This window comes from Plutella xylostella, chromosome 29 (assembly GCF_932276165.1).
Source record: "Plutella xylostella chromosome 29, ilPluXylo3.1, whole genome shotgun sequence".
NCBI classification, from domain to species: Eukaryota; Metazoa; Arthropoda; class Insecta; order Lepidoptera; family Plutellidae; genus Plutella; species Plutella xylostella.
This window is the reverse complement of record NC_064009.1, coordinates 11,081,419-11,100,061: the sequence shown is the minus strand read 5'-3', so window position 1 is coordinate 11,100,061 and position 18,643 is coordinate 11,081,419. Positions and strand designations below refer to the sequence as shown.

Here is an 18,643-nt window from a genome sequence, read left to right as displayed (position 1 = left end):
GCCATTCGATCAACATAACCAATATTTCTTTGATTTGAAACTTTGATAAAGTCAATATATTTCTTGTAAAACGGATCTCCAACCTAGTTCTCATTGAGTAGATACCTGCGCCAACACCTAGTAAGAGCCATTATTGTGTAATTTAAGACAAGTAAAGTATATTGAAATTGCAATAATAACGTAATAATTTATATGTTTTTTATTTTTTATATGTTTTGGATATAAATCAAATTTTGCAGCACTTTTACACGACCGTACTAAGTAATAGCTGAAATACCGGCATATTTTTAAGTTTTATCTAAATGAACCAAATCGCCATATTAAGAAGGCATGTCTGACACGAACATTATTTATGGCTGCCTTAAATTAGACAATATTTCCTAAATTTTGAGCTAAATTTAGTTAACAATGTTTGAGTTTTTTTTGGTTTATGCAAAATAGGGCTAGTAGAAAGGTTCTGACGAGAAAGGTCTCTATGGCTTTTATAAAGAAGACAAAATTTCCTTATGTTCTACTTTTAATTCACCTCTCTAGGTCTCATTGGTTCAAAGATACAGGTTCTGAAATATCTGATATTTTTTCGAAAAAAGTGTTTGTAATAATGTATGCCATTTGTGACTTACTAAAATTAACGGGCAAAAATTGACCTTTGCTGACCATTTCAAAACCTAGTAAGCTTCATTGACAATTTTAAAACCTAGTAAGTCATTTTCACTTACTGTGTTTTAAAATGGTTGGTGGCTCTTACTGTGTTTTAAAATGGTTTTCGTGGCATTTTTGATTTCGCAGGGTGGAGTTACTAGGTTTTTAGAAATTTTATTTTCGTTTCTAAGCCGTTTTTTGATATTTTGACAATGCAGGAATGTGCGGAATCGCTTAAAATAATGTATAAATCAAAGACCCGTTTTTTTTTAAAGTTGGCGCTTACTGTGTTTTGAAATTGGGCAGCCGAAATCCTGGCAATTGTTAGAAAGAGAGGAAGGGCTCTGTGGTAACCCTCTCTATCGGCTCGCGGCCTCTTTCACTTCAAATATAAATCTTAAGGCGAATTCGTTAGGTCTATTTTTGTTTGCACCATTTTGGTGAGTGCGCATTCCTGTTGTATTATTACTTCCATGGCTGTGATCAAGGAACATTCCTATGTGATTATGAGCCGTTTTCCTTGACAGCTGTCAGTTGAGCTTTTGGGTAAGCCGATAGATAGCGTGAAAACGCAGTGTACCAACTGTCAAAAATTACATAGAGAGCAAAGAGTACTAAACTCAGAATAAGAACTCACTAGTTGTGATTAAATGTCGGGTGGTAGCGCGAGCCATCCTTCCGAGGCCCAGACTGCATGTGGCGGGAGGGAGGAGGAGCAGATAGCTCAACTACAACTCAATTAATACAGGAGAAACACAAGGAAACTGAGAAAACTTGAAAAGAACGGCTGTACGCACAATCGCACTGAACGCTGAAGCAACAGTGACATCGACATCATAGAGAAAATAATACTACAATTCTACCTACCTACGTCACTTTCACATTTCGTTAGCCTCACAGAATAACATATTGTGATCTGAGTGTGTTCTGAGGGTTTGAAAGTTGGTACAACCCCAGACAACGCCATCTATTTCTCCAAAAAGGAACTTTTTTTTTTTTTAACAAACGCCTCATTGCGGTAAGGATTAATGTGCCTTGCAACACCGTTCCTAGAAGTCCAATGTCAGTGTCATAATGTGCAGACATAATTCACAGATTACGTGACAGTTTTTGAGATTCGCGTTTGAAATTTTTGAATGTTTTCAATGTTTTGCATGTCCATTGTTCCAGTCTAATTTAAAGTTTTGTTTAATTTTACGATAAAAGCGCGTCAGTTATGAGTAAGGCCAAAGTTTCAGCGGAATGGAAAAAACGAGTAAAGACCGAGTATATGAGGCTTCGACAAATCAAGGTAAATAACACCTATTTACTTAATAATGTATGGTTTCCACTTATCAAAGTTAATAATGAGTCTTTTAATAATGAACCATGATCGAACCCTTTTTCACCGAGTTAATTAGATATAAATGAAAGTGTTGGTATCTGTGCAGCGGTTCAAGCGTGCGGACGAGGTGAAGGTAGCGTGGGCGCGCAACCTGCGGCTAATGTCGACGGCGCTGGAGCCGGCGACGCCGCGCGCGGGCGCGGGGGCGGTGGCGCGCGCGGGGGGGCGCCCGCGCTGGCCCGCGCCGCCGCCGCCGCAGCACCACGAGGCGCTCATGAAGCGCGCCGACGTCTCCATCACCGACGGTCAGTGCTCCACCACCACTACATGCAACACTTCCAATTCACTGAAACTATAAGCCATCAATACGCATTGTAATAGCATGACCATCTACTACAGATATTATCTATTCTTGGACCAATTGGAGCGCCTATCTCAGCTACTACAACAACCAGGCTTGCTGCTGCTGTTTACATGGTATAATAGAATCCATTAATTCAGTTAATTCCAATTAAATGTGATCTGATACATTCCAGCATGTGGTGTGGTGCGGACCCAGCAGGTGCCCATCCGCATCATCAACTCGGTGAACCCGATCCCCACCATGTACACGTGGGCGCCCACTCAGAAGAACTTCCTGGTGGAGGACGAGACGGTGCTGCACAACATCCCCTACATGGGCGACGAGGTGCTCGACACCGACGGCTCCTTCATCCAGGAGCTCATCAATAACTATGACGGGAAGGTGCACGGTAATGTCTTCCTCTCTCTTCTACAGAACTTGATCTAGCTCCACTCAAACATTATTTATTATTCCCAATCACATAACCAATCAAACACAGTCATGTGACCAAACTAAGCACAGCTAAGCAGCAACTAAATCATGTAAACCAGGAATGTGGAAACTAGATTTGTTTAGATGAAGTTCCTCATCTACCTATATCTATTGTGTTTCACTAGTTCATGTCTGTGTGTGTGTGTGTGTGTGCAGGGGACAAGGAGGGCGGGTTCATGGACGACGCGCTGTTCGTGGAGCTGGTGCAGGCGCTGAGCGCGGAGCCGCCGCCGGGCGCGGGGGGCGAGGCGGGGGGCGCGGGGGGCGACGCCGCCGGCCCCGACCCGCCGCAGGAGGTTATTATAATATGTTTTGATGCATTTTTCGGGAAAAAATTAAAAAAAACTGTGAATTTACTTACATACCCATTTTTTGGACAAACTCTCTTTGAAATAAGTTTTGATTTTTTTCTACAATGACACTAGTTAATAATACTAATATCCTTGACATTTTATATCAGGAGTCGTCGGCGGAGGGTGCGGCGGCGGGGGCGGGGGCAGGGGGCGCGCCGGACTTCGCCATCTTCCAGGCCATCAGCTCGCAGTTCCCTGACAAGGGCACCGCACAGGAACTTAAAGAAAAGTATGTTTATATGTCTTGCATGAGGGTTACTACTACTTCTAGAGAGTGCTCTAAGCACTAACGGTTCAGACGAGTGGGGATGTCAGTGTCACACTGTGCTCCAGTTTTGTGACTTCACTAATATTTGTGCAAATTGGAGGCGCAGATCGATTCGTTGTTAGGTACCTAATCTCTATTATGATCATAAATATCCTTCACACTCTAAGGTTGTCTTTAAAAAACTACTTCTATTAATTATTACTTATTTCCCTGTGCATAAATAAATAATGTAATATTTAATTTTGTAAAAGCTCGACAGTTAGTAGCGAATCCTAGACCTTCAATAACATTTTTCAATATATTTATTGTGCAATAAGATTGAATTGCGTTTTGAATCCAAATGAAGTTTGCGCAATCTTCAATACTAACCCTGGACGATGAATTATATTGCACAATTTTCAATGTGCAATATAGGTAGTTCTTATCGTGTCGATGACAAACCGACAAAGTCGCTAAATAATACATGCCCAGAACTGGGCCACTGATACTGCACCGCTGGTAGCGGTCATGAGCTCTTCCCGCGTACAGGTGTAGGGACACGCGGGGCATGAAGTAAGGTGCACCATAGTTTGTGGCGCTTCACGCAAACAGTTCAGATTTTGTGCATCCGTGAATCCCCACCTAGCCATATTATCCTTACTACGACCAACCTGTGTTCGAATTCGGTTTAAAGACTTCCAGGTCTCCCAAGGCAATTTATGTCCAGGTGGGAGGTTCTCTGACAGCTGCACAAATGGGGTTGGAAGGGACACTGTTTGACCCCAGAGAGCACACCTCGCTTGCGCTTGGCCAGTGTTCAGTGGACCAACACATTTCATAAAGCTGCGTCGGCTTGGCAGTCTTTGCGGCGCAAAACTAAAAGAATACTACAAAAAATATATATGAAAAAAACAGAAAATAATACAATACAAACAAACAAGGTTGCTGTCCAGAGCAACTATACGTTGCACAATTTTCAATGTGCAATATAGTTGATGGTGAGTAACAGACGTGTGGTGCAGGTACGCGTCGCTGGCGCTGGGCGGCGCGGGCGGCGGCGGCGCGGCGTGCAGCAACGTGGACGGCGCGGCGGCGGAGGCGGCCCCGCGCCACGTCGCGCTGCACTCCTTCCACGCGCTGTTCTGCCGCCGCTGCTTCAAGTACGACTGCTTCCTGCACCGTGAGTACCCACAGCTACACAACCACTCTGTAACCTAACCAACGTTAACAACGATATTCAACCATACCATACCACATAAACTTACTGCCAGTTTCTATAACTCTATCTATCCATAACTGGTAGTTACTTTCATACGATTTTGACATAATCAAAGGTAAACAATCTGTCAAAATCGTATGAAAGTAACTACCAGTTATGGATAGATAGAGTTATAGAAACTGGCAGTTAGACAGTATTTAATAGGTGTTTAGAGCTGTCAAACGCCTACAAAATCTGTCAAATTTCGTTTTAAACACTCGCTAAACAGTGTCTAAAGTTTTTGTGTTAGTGCAGTTAAAGTTGCATTTACCTATGATCCGAAAAAACTAAACAAATATCTGTTTAGAAGTTTGGGAGGTACGCCACCACTATCACAGATAAATACACTCACACATTCGTATGTAAATTGTTATGTAGTGTATTAATAGCGATGTTCTGGTAATCTATAAATTATTAGTATTATTGTTTTCCATAATGTTTAAAATTAAAATAATGGTTTTATAATATTTAAGTATATGCAGTTGTAGGTGTATGTACCTAAGTATGGGTTTTACGGTTTTTGTACCAAAAAATATATAATAATTATTATTATAAGGTGTATTGTATGATATGAGTATTTGTCTGTTTGTGCAGGCAGCCACGCGGCAGGTAAGCCCACCTCGTGCCGAGCCAATGTGCACCTTGCGCCGCAGTACACACGGTGCTATTATGAATATTATGATACAGTTACTGTTATAAACTATTCACCAACAGCAATGGTTCAATCTCGATGGATTTGATAATACAACTGTTCACTGCTGAGTGGGTCTTCTCTTGTATGAAGAGTGTGTACTGCGGTGTCTCGAGCCATTTGGATTTGCTTTCTCATCAATACATTCATTTGTTATTATTTTATTTTACACATTGTTTTTATTATTTATAGTCATATTTATATTTGTGTTAAGCTACGAACGGATTTCGTTGACCTTCGTTGCTGCAATCTGCCCTGTATGATCGCCCAACGATGAAATATCCATCGTTGGGCGTTCGTTGGGCCGGTCTGTACGCAGCTTAACGCTCCTTTCATATACATTATTATATTGTTACTTTAATTTTTGTCAATAAGTACTTATTAATCAGCACCAGCTCTTAACTGTCCACTGCTAGACATAGGGCTCTCCCACAAAGGCCGCAACACTCTGTGCTCGCCTTCCTACTGTTGTTCCAGCTTCGCTTACAAAAAAGTTTTCCCATCGGAATTCGGATAAAACGTAGCCTACATGTTAATTTAGCAAATTCCAGCCTATTCCCCGTTAAAGAGTAACAATCGTCCATACAAACTTTCTCGTTTGTCATGTTTATGCCATGTATTCATTAAGAACATTTGTTGATAAACTGTTTTTGACGAATGTGAAACAAGTTTACCATACCCAGGTTTCTGAAACTCGGCCGACCACACTTGTTCTTTACTAATAGCTTATAGCGGAGAGCACGAAAACATGTATTACAAACAATGTTTCATCATCTATGTTTATGAACGGTTTATCTGCAGAGATGATGAAACGTTTATGAATAAATGTAGTCTAATAATTACACGCTACGAGTGTGTCGGTGTGTTGACGTGTTGTTGCTGCCAGGGCTGCAGGGCGGCGGCGGCGGCGCGGCGGCGGCGCGGCGGCGCGGGCCCGACCTGCGCGCGCCCACGGAGCCCTGCTCGCCACACTGCTACATGCTGCTCGTGAGTACCTACACACAGACAAATAAACCGTGAGTCCTGTCACGCGATTCACAGTTGCTTATGCCTGGTGGAATAAAGTTCGTTTAAGAAATAACGATTGATTTAGAGTGGACGTTCCATTACATCTGAGTGCACCTCGTTTTCGGCAGGACGGCATGCGTGAGAAGCTGGCGCAGGAGGCGGCGGCGGGCGGCGAGGGCGCGGCGGAGGGCGCGGGGGGCGGGGAGGGCGCGGGGGGCGCGGAGGGCGCGGGGGGCGGGGAGAGCGGCGCGGGGGGCGCGCGCTCGCTCGACTCGCCCAACGACGCCAGCTCCGAAGATAGTAACGATAGCAACCGCTTCCAGAAAGGTAACACATATTACACTTGTTATTCGCCAAATTAAAAGATTATTTATTTTCTATAATTTGGCCCCGTTCTTCTACTAAAACATAAGAGCCCTTTTCTTTGGGATGGAGAGTAGTTTATAGATGTATATCGTCAACATTGTTTTAATTTGACGGCTAATAAAAGTGTTTTATTTGTGCGTTCCAGGCAGCAACTCCGGCGCAAGCGCGTGGCGCGCCGCCCCCGCCGAGCCGCCCAGCTACGCACCGCTCGGTGAGTCACTAGCACAAGACTAGGTGCATAGAATAACAAGTACAATAGAATGACTATCTCCTCAGCAGAACTGTACCCAGATAGTTTAGTTTTCAATCATCCGTAAGATGTCGTTAGTGGTTTTTTGGTGGAATTTTGTCGAAATCTTAAATTATTGCATAATCCATTTTGATAGAAGACGTTGCGAGTTTACTTGCTAACGTAGTAGTACTACGAAATGATCACTAGGTGGCAATAGTGAGCGCCACTAGCTCTAACGAGGTACTTCGCACTTACAACTTTGTACTTTTTATTCTATGCTAGGTGTTAGTGCTGTACCTACCTGCCCCTGGCTCTTTCTAATGGAACCTTTGTGCATATTCTTTATGGTCTAAACTGCCTTCCTAAGCTTGGACTTTTTCCATTTGGTGTTTTCACACATCTCTAGGTGTAAATCTAGATGCGCAGGTCAGGTTCACGATGTTTGCCTTCACCATAAGATCACGAGGTATCTACCATGATGTGTGTGTTTGAAGTGATAATTCATCTGGACCATCAGTCTGTTAGTCAACCGGTTACACGATAATTTTCCCGTCATTCAGCGCAGACTGAGAGACTCAGCTGTTGCCAGCATTATCGTGTAACCTATGCTATTTATCACCTAAGTCCTCGGCTTTGCCGATGCCAATCAGCCTACTCATTCTGTTCTTGTCCTGATGTTTACACAAAATCCACATTATGTTTATAAATAGTGTATTATTTTAATTTTATTCACTGTTTGTTTGGTTTTCTATTTACTGGTTTATGTTTAATGCTATCCTAAGTATATTCTAATAGCGTATCCTCTTTTATAAATATTGATTCTTTGTAACCTGTGGACATTGTCGTGGGTTGTACATTTATGTGAGTTCTTAAATTTAACAAAATGTATTACACTTTAATGTACCTATAACTGTTTATTGTCCCTAATAAAGTAAAATAAATAAAGTACTCAGGCTCGTCAGTGCCGTGTACCCGGTCCCGTGCCTGCTCGTGTTCACATCGTGTGTGTGTGTGTTGCAGAGCTGGCGCCGCCGAGCGCGGAGTGGACGGGCGCGGAGCGCGCGCTGGCGGCGTGCCTGCAGCGCGTGTTCCCCGGCCACCCCTGCGCGCTGGCCCGCCTGCTGCTCACCAAGACGTGCCAGCAGGTACCCGCCACGCACACTACAATACAATAAATTTCAACCCCCCATTCTCTAAAGCCTAGAGAACCGAGTGAAGCGATAAAATCCTCAAAATCAAAACATGCAAGCAATGCAATGTAGGTACTTTTGGAATCGGACCAGCATGGATTTCCGTGCCTCTATTCTATTATATTCTATTCTAAAAAGATACATAGGTATAATAATTTTGCTCACCAAGACGTGCCAGCAGGTACCCACCACGCACACTACAATACAACACACAAAATACAAAATCATTTATTTCCTTTAACAAAATAATCATAATTTACAAGTAAATGGGGTCTCCTTTTAAGTAAACAATGTGTCAAATATACCAAGAGTCATGTGACGTTTTATTGACAGATACTGGAGCCTGGAGAAAATAGTTCATTCTCCCTTAAAAACTAACAAATCCTTACTAATATTATAAATGCGAAAGTAACTATGTCTGTCTGTCTGTTACTCTTTCACGCCAAAACTACTGAACGGATTTGAATGAAATTTAGTATACAGATAGTCTAGACCCTGAGAAAGAACATAAGCTACTTTTTATCCCGGAATTCCCACGGGAAAACTTTTTTAGGCGAAGCGAAGCGAAAGAATTCGAAAAATATAATAATACTTAGTGCCTAAAATATTTAACAGTATACCATTGTTAAAAGAAACCATAAGTTAAGTAAATTTGTCATAAAGCAAAAATTAAAAACTAGTATGTTGGATTTGTTTAAGAAAGAACTGAATGATGTAGGTATATTATGAAGTCGAACTGTTTAGATATAATGTAGTCATTAATATGTTGCATAGCTTAACTTAATTATATACTTAAGTAACTATATATGATATGTTGTGTCGCGAATTTATCACCATAAAGTCAAGTCACTAACATGGGTAGATATAGCAGGTAATGTAGATATTTAATGTTTATGTTTAAGAGAGCTCTCTCCGCCAACAAACTATGTGTCTATAGTTTGGCGGATTTATATTGTGTAATGTAATATGTATGTATTTGAAATAAATAAAAATAATAATAATAAAGCTCGCGGGAACAGCTAGTAACAAATAAAATGTATGGATTTGACAACTGTCCGCCTTATAACATGCTATATTTTAGAAAAGTATAGTGTCGGCCACTGACTGCCCGGGGTGCGCCGGTCGTGTATGCTTATACCACGTACTGTTGACGAGGACGCTGGCCGTTACTGTATACCATACCATTTACCATATGCGAAAACTATTAAATGGCTCTTAGATGCATCATATAAATGTTAACTAGTTTAAGATAGCTGTAAGTTTTCCAAATATAATAAAATAAAATAAATAAAATACTTGTGTTACCCGCGGCAGGTGTACTTCCACTGCGCGAGCGCGGGCGCGGTGCGGCGGCCCCCGCCGTCGGCCGAGCCGCCGCGGAACAAGAAGAAGAAGCACCGCCTGTGGTCCGTGCACTGCCGCAAGATACAGCTCAAGAAGGACTCCGCCGCACACCACGTGTGAGTATAAACACACATCCAAATACTTCATCGTTTGTACGAGCAACGTATGTACATACAAGTAGGTTGCACCGTCATCAATTACTTACACGCGGAACATTTTAGTTATGAATAAATTCAGTAATTTTACATCATTCAATCCGAACGGTTTTCTTTATCACTTTTGAAAGTCTATCACCCCCATCCATAATATCAATTACTCACCCCTACTTTTTTATGGTCCTCCGAGTCGGATTATTATAATAATATGTGAGGACATCTAACACACGGCCATCACCCGGTACTTTTGTTGGTACGGTCAGGTGCAGAGAAACCTGACCCCCCTCTCATAGTAACAATGCTTCTGAGGGGGTCAGGTCTCTCTGTACAGCAGTCAGGATGACGTTCCCACTCGGTTGTCCTGAAGGTCTAGTACGGGGCGCATTTAAGACGTGACAAGAGTTTTGCATCGCGCGCACTCACATCGCGCAGCCTCAAGCGCCACGGAGAACTTTTGTCACGTCTTAATAGCGCCCCGTACTAGCCCTTCTGTCTGAGCTCGCCCCCCCCCCCACAGGTTCAACTACACGCCGTGCGAGCACCCGGGGCGCGCGTGCGACGCGCTGTGTCCCTGCGTGCAGACGCAGAACTTCTGCGAGAAGTTCTGCCAGTGCGACACCGACTGTGAGTACACTGTACTGTGCTAATGATAATAAATACAAATACTTAATATAGTTCATTATTACGTTACAAACTAGAGACCAGAGCCTCATTTGTAAGTTATAAGAAACCAGAGCCAGTGAGGCCCCTTATGTATGCATTTTTTTTAATTATTTTATTTGGGGCTCTCTCACACAAATAGATACATAAATTAAATATAAATATCAACACCCAAGAGCCCAGTACAAATATCTGTCTTTAAACAAATATCTGCCCCAGCCGGGAATCGAACCCGCGGCATAGCAGTCAGGGCCACTAACCACTACGCCATTTGACCGTCTAACTATATAACTTAATAAATCAGATATAAAAAAAAATCCTATTACAGACAAATGACATGTTACCTATAGATTTTCAAGTTGTAATTCGTGTGTTTGTGTTGTGTGCAGGTCAGAACCGGTTCCCGGGCTGCCGCTGCAAGGCGTCGTGCAACACGAAGCAGTGCCCGTGCTACCTCGGCGTGCGCGAGTGCGACCCCGACCTGTGCGGCTCGTGCGCCGCCGCCGCCTGCCGGAACAACTCCGTGCAGAGGTACCGAGTTGCATCTATAACTTAACTTACAGGGTGTTGCAAAAAGGGTATACTAAGCCGAAACCTACATGTGCAGCATGGTATATCTGAGTCCGAAAGTGAAATCAGAATTTCAAAATTAGCGTAAAACAATATTCATTCTCCATAGTAAAAAGTCAACTAACTAAGTTTTGACCAACTAAGTTTCTACATTCTAAGTTTGCTGCACATGTAGGTTTCGGCTTAGTATACCCTTTTTGCAACACCCTGTATATTACATTTGTTTGTGCTTGTACTTTCATTTGCACACGATACAAGTAGCGTGCGCATATAGAGGCCGTTGCGCGGGTATATGCATCGTAAACAAACGTCGTAATAACACGTGCTTGGTAAACTCTCACAAATAGTTTGTGCATATTACTCGCGCGTGTAACCCGCATCTTTACTTGATCCAGCTACTTGCACCGTGCACAAGCACCCTTATCTTGATTAACATTTAATTTTTCACAAATGAGTGACCGCTGATCTTCATCGTAAAGGTTTATGCCTAGTTTGAGACTGCCAAAAGGTTCTTATTTGGTATATAATTATGTATTGTGTATTTATATCACCTGGGGGTCACCGACATATACATACAAAGGTTATCTGGAAGAGATCGCTTTTAGCGATATGGCCGCCTATTGTGATTACTCTTTCTTTGTAATTTTACTACACATGATAAATATAATTCCTCTTTCCTGTGCGTCGACTTTTAGAAAATTCTCTAAGCATTAATCCAGCCTTTTCACACTTAGTTATGCGTAATATTTGTGCAATAAATAACATAGTAAACTCATGTAGTTAAGTAAAACTAAAACTCATTAGTATAGGTTCACACATAAGTTTTTATTAGAAGTATAGGAAGTCTTATATGGTGGTTGCTAAACACAACCATACCGCGATGTAGCATGTGTCACACCAGCGCCATCTAGTGAGAATCACTGTTAACAATTTATTTAAACCCATGTGTGATTGTCAGAGGTCTGCACAAGCACCTGCTGCTGGCGCCGTCGGACGTGGCGGGCTGGGGCATCTTCCTGAAGGAGGGCGCGGCCAAGAACGAGTTCCTGTCCGAGTACTGCGGCGAGGTGATCTCGCAGGACGAGGCGGACCGGCGCGGCAAGGTCTACGACAAGTACATGTGCTCCTTCCTCTTCAACCTCAACAACGGTACGCAAACGAAAACCAACCTACTTACAAGATATAAGCAAACGTTGTGACGTTTCCTACCTATCTACATATGGTGTCTACTGGGAGGTAAATGAAAGAGGTAGGTAGGTCCAACGAAAATAATTTATTAGTGGCCGCAGGCCACCTCAATCAGTAACGGGTCGTGGTATGTCGGCCTAGTATCTGATATCATTTCGTAGTTTTAAGTTTTTATTTATTTATGTAATATAATATTTAATAGTTAAGTGGTAAAATTAAGAAAATAAGCTAGTGTTAGTTAAAAAAATAGTTTTATTTAAAGACATGTACATCTACAACGTTACAACGTCAAAAAACGATTAATAGGATGGACAGAGTATAATGAATAGTTAAATTATACATAGGTATTTAATTTAAACTAGGATTGAAATTACCTACTATTATTTTAGCAATGATGTATGGATTTAAAATAAACCCATACTCAATAACGATGCTGATGTTTCAGACTTCGTGGTGGACGCGACGCGCAAGGGCAACAAGATCCGGTTCGCGAACCACTCCATCAACCCGAACTGCTACGCCAAGGTGATGATGGTGAACGGCGACCACCGCATCGGCATCTTCGCCAAGCGCGCCATCCAGCCCGGCGAGGAGCTGTTCTTCGACTACAGGCAAGTCGTTGTATACACCTGCAGCTGACGAGTGCAATGTTTGCTAATTACAATCTCCGAAGCGAAAGCGAAGAGTCCGTAGTCGAGCTAGCTTCAGTGATTTTAACTGATCACTGAGGTTAAGCAACAACTGACACGGTCAGACATTGTTTGGGTGACCGATTTCAAGTGGTTCTTTTCTGGACGCTTCTGTGCTTCGGACGGCACGTTAAGCCTTGGGTTCCGGTTGCTGCTTCGGCTTCGTCGTTAAGCTTAGTCAGATGCCTTCGGGTAGCTTGAAAACATCTGACAGCAGTAGGGACGTCATGTTCACCTATCATCAGGTAACAAAAAACTTTTAAACGAAGTTAAGTTACTGGCGAAAGAAAAAAATTGGCAATACGTGTGGGTAAAACATGCCAAAATCCATGTCCGCAAAAACGAAATGTCTCCCGTTTTGGTCATTAAATCATTGAGTGATTTAAACAAATACAAGTAGTCAGTTACCATATATATAAAATCTCACTATTTCTATTTAAAGTTAACATTTGTAATTGTTCCAAATTGTTTGCAACCTCTGTCTGCCTATCGCTTGACCAATTTTTTGTGCCGCTTCTTATCTTTTGTGCTCGCCTCGAAACCCTTTTGTTCGTGATCGCTACCTGCTACCGCTCGCCCATTACTTGTTTTTTAACAAATCATGCCAATAGTATATTAGCTTCAATTGCATTGCGTATTACGTGTTATATTAGCTTACTTGCCGTACTTGATATTTTTTGGTGTACTAATGCTGTTTTGCCGAACTGTGATTATAATAATTTTACCGACTTTAGTTGTGACTTACATCAATCTTTTTATGCGTTTTTAGATGTTCTGCGTTATCATTTAAGAATATCACTAGGAACTTTAATTTGCGTTTATTATAGTATTTCTGTAATAATCTATCCCCATGAATAATTTATGTGTTTATTATCAAAACGCCCGCGGGCTTCGTACTAAAACTAACACTTTTAAACACAATGTAAGACTTAATAACTATGATATTATAACTATAACCGAATCGTGGCTGCTGGATGGCATATCAGATAGTGAACTTTTCGACGAAAGGTATTGTGTTTGGCGCCGTGATCGCGACTATGCAGCTACTGGGCAGACCAGGGGCGGGGGGGTCTTGATCGCAGCTAAGAGTGAGCTCCACGCATCTCGGCGGGTGGAATATCAGTCCTCAGCCGAAGATATATGGGTGACGATTCGCTCCCCCGACACACGGCCGCGCGGTGGTTCACCTAATATCCAACTCTGTCTGCTGTACCTATGCTCCGACAAAAAAGACTTATCTTTCTCAGCGCAGTTACATAACTATCTCACGAAATTATCAGATGTTATTAGTGATAACGAAACGGATATTTTTTTGGTTGTAGGCGACTTCAACATGAGTTCCATAACGTGGTCCCCTTCGCATGATGGTTTTATACCGAGTAATTTATGTGCTGATTATATGGTAGATTTCATAGATGCTATTAATACTTGCAACCTACAGCAGTACTGTGATATCCGTAACGCGCATGGCCGTATTTTAGATTTGGTCTTGTGCACCCGTACGGTGTCGGTGCAGGCCTGTTTGGACCCGCTGGTGCCCGAGGATCCCCACCATAAGGCTCTAAATATCAATACATCATTCGGCAACTTTAAACCGTTAGCTAGTGTTCCGCATAAACGGTATTCGTACAACCGGGGGGATTATTCGGAAATTAAGAAAATTATGAGTAATACAGACTGGACCACGCTGTTGAGCGCACCTGATTTGAATAACGCGGTTGAAGTGTTCTATAAACTTATTTTTGATTTAAGAGATATCTACATTCCTACCCATAGTCAGTCTAGGTTAAAGTACCCGCCATGGTACAACAGCTCCCTCATAAAGATGATTAGAGAAAAGTACAAATATTTGAAAAAGTTTAAAAACTACAATAATTTATCAGATTAATCATCGTTTCGCCTTCTGAGAGACCGAGTTAATAAAACCGAGCGACATTGTTTCTCAGCCTATATTTCTAACATTGAAAATTCTATCAAAACTAACCCTAAGGCATTCTGGTCGTACTTAAAAAGTAAAAATAATAATAGTACTTTTCCCTCTTGCATGTCTCTTGCTGGAGTAACCTCTGACACTGGCCAGGGTATTAGTGAACTTTTTTCATCTTACTTTCAGTCAACTTTTTTGGACCACTGTAATTCTAGCATTGCTAAACAGAATTTTTTGAATAATATAGCCCCTTCTAACTCAAATTGTGACATTGGCTCAGTTGAAATCATTGAATCTGAGGTTGAAAGACTACTGCGGTCATTAGACCTGACCAAATCAGCAGGTCCTGATACCATACCAGCCGTTTTCTTAGTAAACTGTGCATCAGAGTTAAGTGTACCGGTCGCATTACTTTTTCAACGCTGTATTAATGAAGGTATTATGCCGTCCCGCTGGAAAGTCGCCTTTATTTCACCAGTACATAAAAAGGGCTCCAAAGACTGCGTCGAGCACTACAGGCCTATATCCAAACTATGTCTACTGTCTAAGATACTTGAGCGCATTATCTACACGCAGCTCTACAGCGCTCTGAAGCATACCTTTAGTCCAGCCCAACACGGTTTTCTAAAACAAAGATCCACGGTCTCCAACCTTTTAATTTTTAGTGACTTTGTTACAAGTAAGCTGAATAATGGTGATCAAGTCGACGCAATATACACGGATTACAGCAAAGCGTTCGACCGAATAGACCATTGTTTACTCCTGAACAAGCTTCATCTTGCTGGCATTAGAGGTAATTTATTCAGATGGTTTACATCCTATGTTAGCAATAGGTCTCAGGCGGTAGTACTTAATGGTTACACTTCTGCTTGGAGAAACATCCCTTCTGGAGTACCACAGGGTTCTCTGTTAGGTCCATTGCTGTTTATTGTTTTCATCGGCGACATTGACTCCTGTTTTAAAAATTCCTCCCACTTACTTTTTGCAGACGACATGAAAGTATTTGCGGTCGTCAACAATGCTGCTGATGCCTTACGTCTCCAAGAGGATATCTGTAGACTTGACCACTATTGTGCGAGTAACAAGTTAGACCTAAATGTCGCCAAGTGCTACTGTGTTACCTTTTCTAGAAAGAGACATTTGTTCGAAGCTTCTTACACAATCAAGGGTCATAACCTAGCAAGGGCGCTCTCATCGCGTGATCTAGGTGTCACCTATGATAGCAAATTGCTATTTGACCAGCACATTGACAATATTGTTCGTAAAGCGTCCAAATCTCTTGGCTTTATCATGCGAGCCTCTAAGCCTTTCAAATCAATGAAGACTGTAAAGCTGCTGTACTGCGCGTATGTTCGAAGTCATCTTGAATATGCCAGTCAGATTTGGAACCCTCAATACGAGGTTTATATTAATAGGCTGGAGAAGATACAGAGGAAGTTCACACGCTACATCGGATTTAAATTTAAGATTCCCTACACCGACTACGAACACCGCTGTGAACGCCTCCATCTCCTTCCTCTTAAACTCCGTAGGACAGTAGCCGATGTCATTTTCTTTTTTAAAATAATTAGAGGCTACGTAGATTGTCCGGAGCTGCTTCAGATGGTAAACTTTAATGTCCCAACCAGACCATCCAGAAAATTCAAAACCCTCCACATACCCGCTTGCAGCACTAACTTCCGGCAAAACTTCTTTTCTATACGAACAAGTAATGCAATTAACAGTCTCTGCAACTCAAACGAGGTCGATATATTTGGCAGTAGTTTAGAAACGGTTAAAGCCACTTATATACGCAAATTTGTATCGTCTTTGGCGTAGCGGCAGTAGTAGTGCTATCTTATCTTTAAACCATGATGTTTTGTTTGTGTCATGTTGCTTTGTATAATTGTTTTATGTATAAGTTCTATGTATGAGTTTAGTAGGTAAGTATACATTTAGACTTGTTTTTAATATAGTAAGGTACAACCTACCACTATATTAACTGTTGATTAATTAAGTTAATTAGTTAAAATTTAGATAGTTATAATCATATTGTAGTGTACTAAATTACTATTTCAGTCTAATAACAGAATCAAGTTAAGTTATTGTTAGCATAATTAAGTATGAGTGTACAATCTTGTGCTCTTTATTATTAAGTTTTGTATCAGTGAAAACTGATAATTGGCTTTTAGCTATACATTTTAATTGCTATCAAACTATTAATAGCTGTAAGTTTTCCTTAAATGTAAAATAAAAATAAAATATGTATGATGTGGCTTGTATAAAGTGCAGTTTAATACATCGTTTGGGGAGGCTTCTTTAGAATAGTACTTGGAATTAATATTATGTTTGTTTTGATTGACAGATACGGTCCGACGGAGCAGCTGAAGTTTGTGGGCATCGAGCGGGAGATGGAGTTCTTATGAGACCACGTTGTGTAGAGATCCCGCGCGCGGCGCCGGCGGCGTGACCGCCACGTGTGTGGGATTTCACATTGTAGCATTTAATGTTCCTGGACAATGTTAACTGCTTATATTTTACGAGTGATAGTTTGTAAGTTTACCTTGACATTTACATGAAAATGTAATTCCAACTATGTACTCTACTGTTTAGGTTAGTTAGTGTTAAATGAATTCATTGATTAATCATTCATTACATACAATGTTAGTATTTTTTTTAATAAATGATAAAATTAAACAACAGATTATTTACTCAAAAGAGTAATAACATTTATTAAAGAAATCACAAGGTGGCATAAATGCTATAAATGTACAATATTACAGATATACAAGATACTGTAAGGTGATACTCAACTAAATCCACATATCTATCCTTTGGCTATCTATCTTTAACAGAGACCTTGTTGTTTGTAGTTAAGTACTTAACTAATGCACTGGAAATATAGTTGGGGCAATGTTTGTCATCCTGCACCTCACATAGACTACACTTCAAACTATGGCTCCCCCATTGTCCTAATCACAAGAGCCGTCGAGCCAGCCGTCCCGCCACCTCTCGTTCACTTTGCTGCAATCAAACTCGGGCTTCCCTAACTTGACATTCACAGTGTTGTGTCGCTCACATAACCACTGTGATAAAGCTTCTCTGCTCTTGGTCTGTGGAGGGTTTTCTTTTATACTGAAAATGAAAAAAAAAACACTTGTTAATGGAAGTAGCAGTCAAATGCAATATGATGAAATTTGATAGCAAGTAATGAAACTTTTTGAAATTCATAATAATCAACTTACTCATCTTGGAAGTCGAGTCTGCAGGGCTCGCACGGGTAGAACTGAGCGAAGATGTTGATGAACTTGCACATGCGGTAGGACTCGGTCTCAGTGGGCTGGCGGGGGAAGTGCGCGGCCAGTGTGTGCAGGAAGCCCCACGTGTAGCGGCCCAGCTCGTCCTTGGCCAGCGGACAGTCCTTAGGTTTAGAGTTTCCCTAAATGTGAAATATTATGTTAGTGCAACATTCACTTGTAGCAACTACAAAATTATATTGTTTGTTATGAACATAACCTCACCGGTTTAGAAGTGGACAGTGTGGTTTTCTTCTGATCCTTGGCCCAGGTCTTGAAGTCGGTGCAGGCGCGGCACGGCCGGTCCTCGTCGTCACCCTCGGGGTGGTGCGCCGGCATCCTCTACTAGTCTGCATGCAGCTCCGGGCTGCTAACCAAATGTGGAAATAATTGCGCAATTTATTTTTATAAAACTCTAGCCGTGGCACAACAATTTAAGTACTTTGAAAATACAAGGATATCTTTGAAAATTATCGGTCAGTGTGAATCTTTATTAATTCGGGCTAAAGATCTATTGGTTTTTTGAAAAATATCGAATGAATACCGACGTGAAACTTGTTATGATTTTTCATTGACTGTCACTCAACTCATATGTCAAAAACATATGACATTGACATTATTTCAGAACTACCAACCACAGCGTACCGCAAAGCTGCGTTCATAAATATATTTTTTTACTAGCATCAAGT

At 41.5% G+C, this 18,643-nt stretch overlaps 2 protein-coding genes across 3 annotated transcripts; one reads left to right on the top strand and one right to left on the bottom strand.

The window, feature by feature from the left end:
- Positions 1-1,727: 1,727 nt before the first annotated feature.
- Positions 1,728-17,362, top strand: LOC119690327 (histone-lysine N-methyltransferase E(z)). 2 transcript variants are annotated; one of them, XM_048631713.1, is made up of 17 exons: positions 1,728-1,933; positions 2,073-2,271; positions 2,503-2,718; positions 2,958-3,097; positions 3,262-3,383; positions 4,424-4,581; positions 5,254-5,268; positions 6,237-6,337; positions 6,487-6,685; positions 6,870-6,935; positions 7,977-8,101; positions 9,461-9,606; positions 10,163-10,269; positions 10,695-10,836; positions 11,834-12,024; positions 12,509-12,674; positions 17,024-17,362. In XM_048631713.1, exons 1-17 carry the CDS (start codon positions 1,859-1,861, stop codon positions 17,082-17,084), a joined length of 2,229 nt encoding a protein of 742 aa, XP_048487670.1. In that variant the 5' UTR covers positions 1,728-1,858; the 3' UTR covers positions 17,085-17,362. The 2 variants fall into 2 exon arrangements, with proteins under 2 accessions (XP_048487670.1, XP_048487671.1); XM_048631714.1 differs by lacking the exon at positions 5,254-5,268.
- On the bottom strand, positions 17,363-18,546 carry LOC119693186 (FAD-linked sulfhydryl oxidase ALR). Its single transcript, XM_038115931.2, has 3 exons — positions 18,180-18,546; positions 17,904-18,097; positions 17,363-17,793 (listed from the first exon to the last, which is right to left on the bottom strand). The coding sequence occupies exons 1-3, from the start codon at positions 18,291-18,293 to the stop codon at positions 17,631-17,633; spliced, it is 471 nt and encodes a 156-aa protein (XP_037971859.2). The 5' UTR covers positions 18,294-18,546; the 3' UTR covers positions 17,363-17,630.
- Positions 18,547-18,643: the final 97 nt, after the last annotated feature.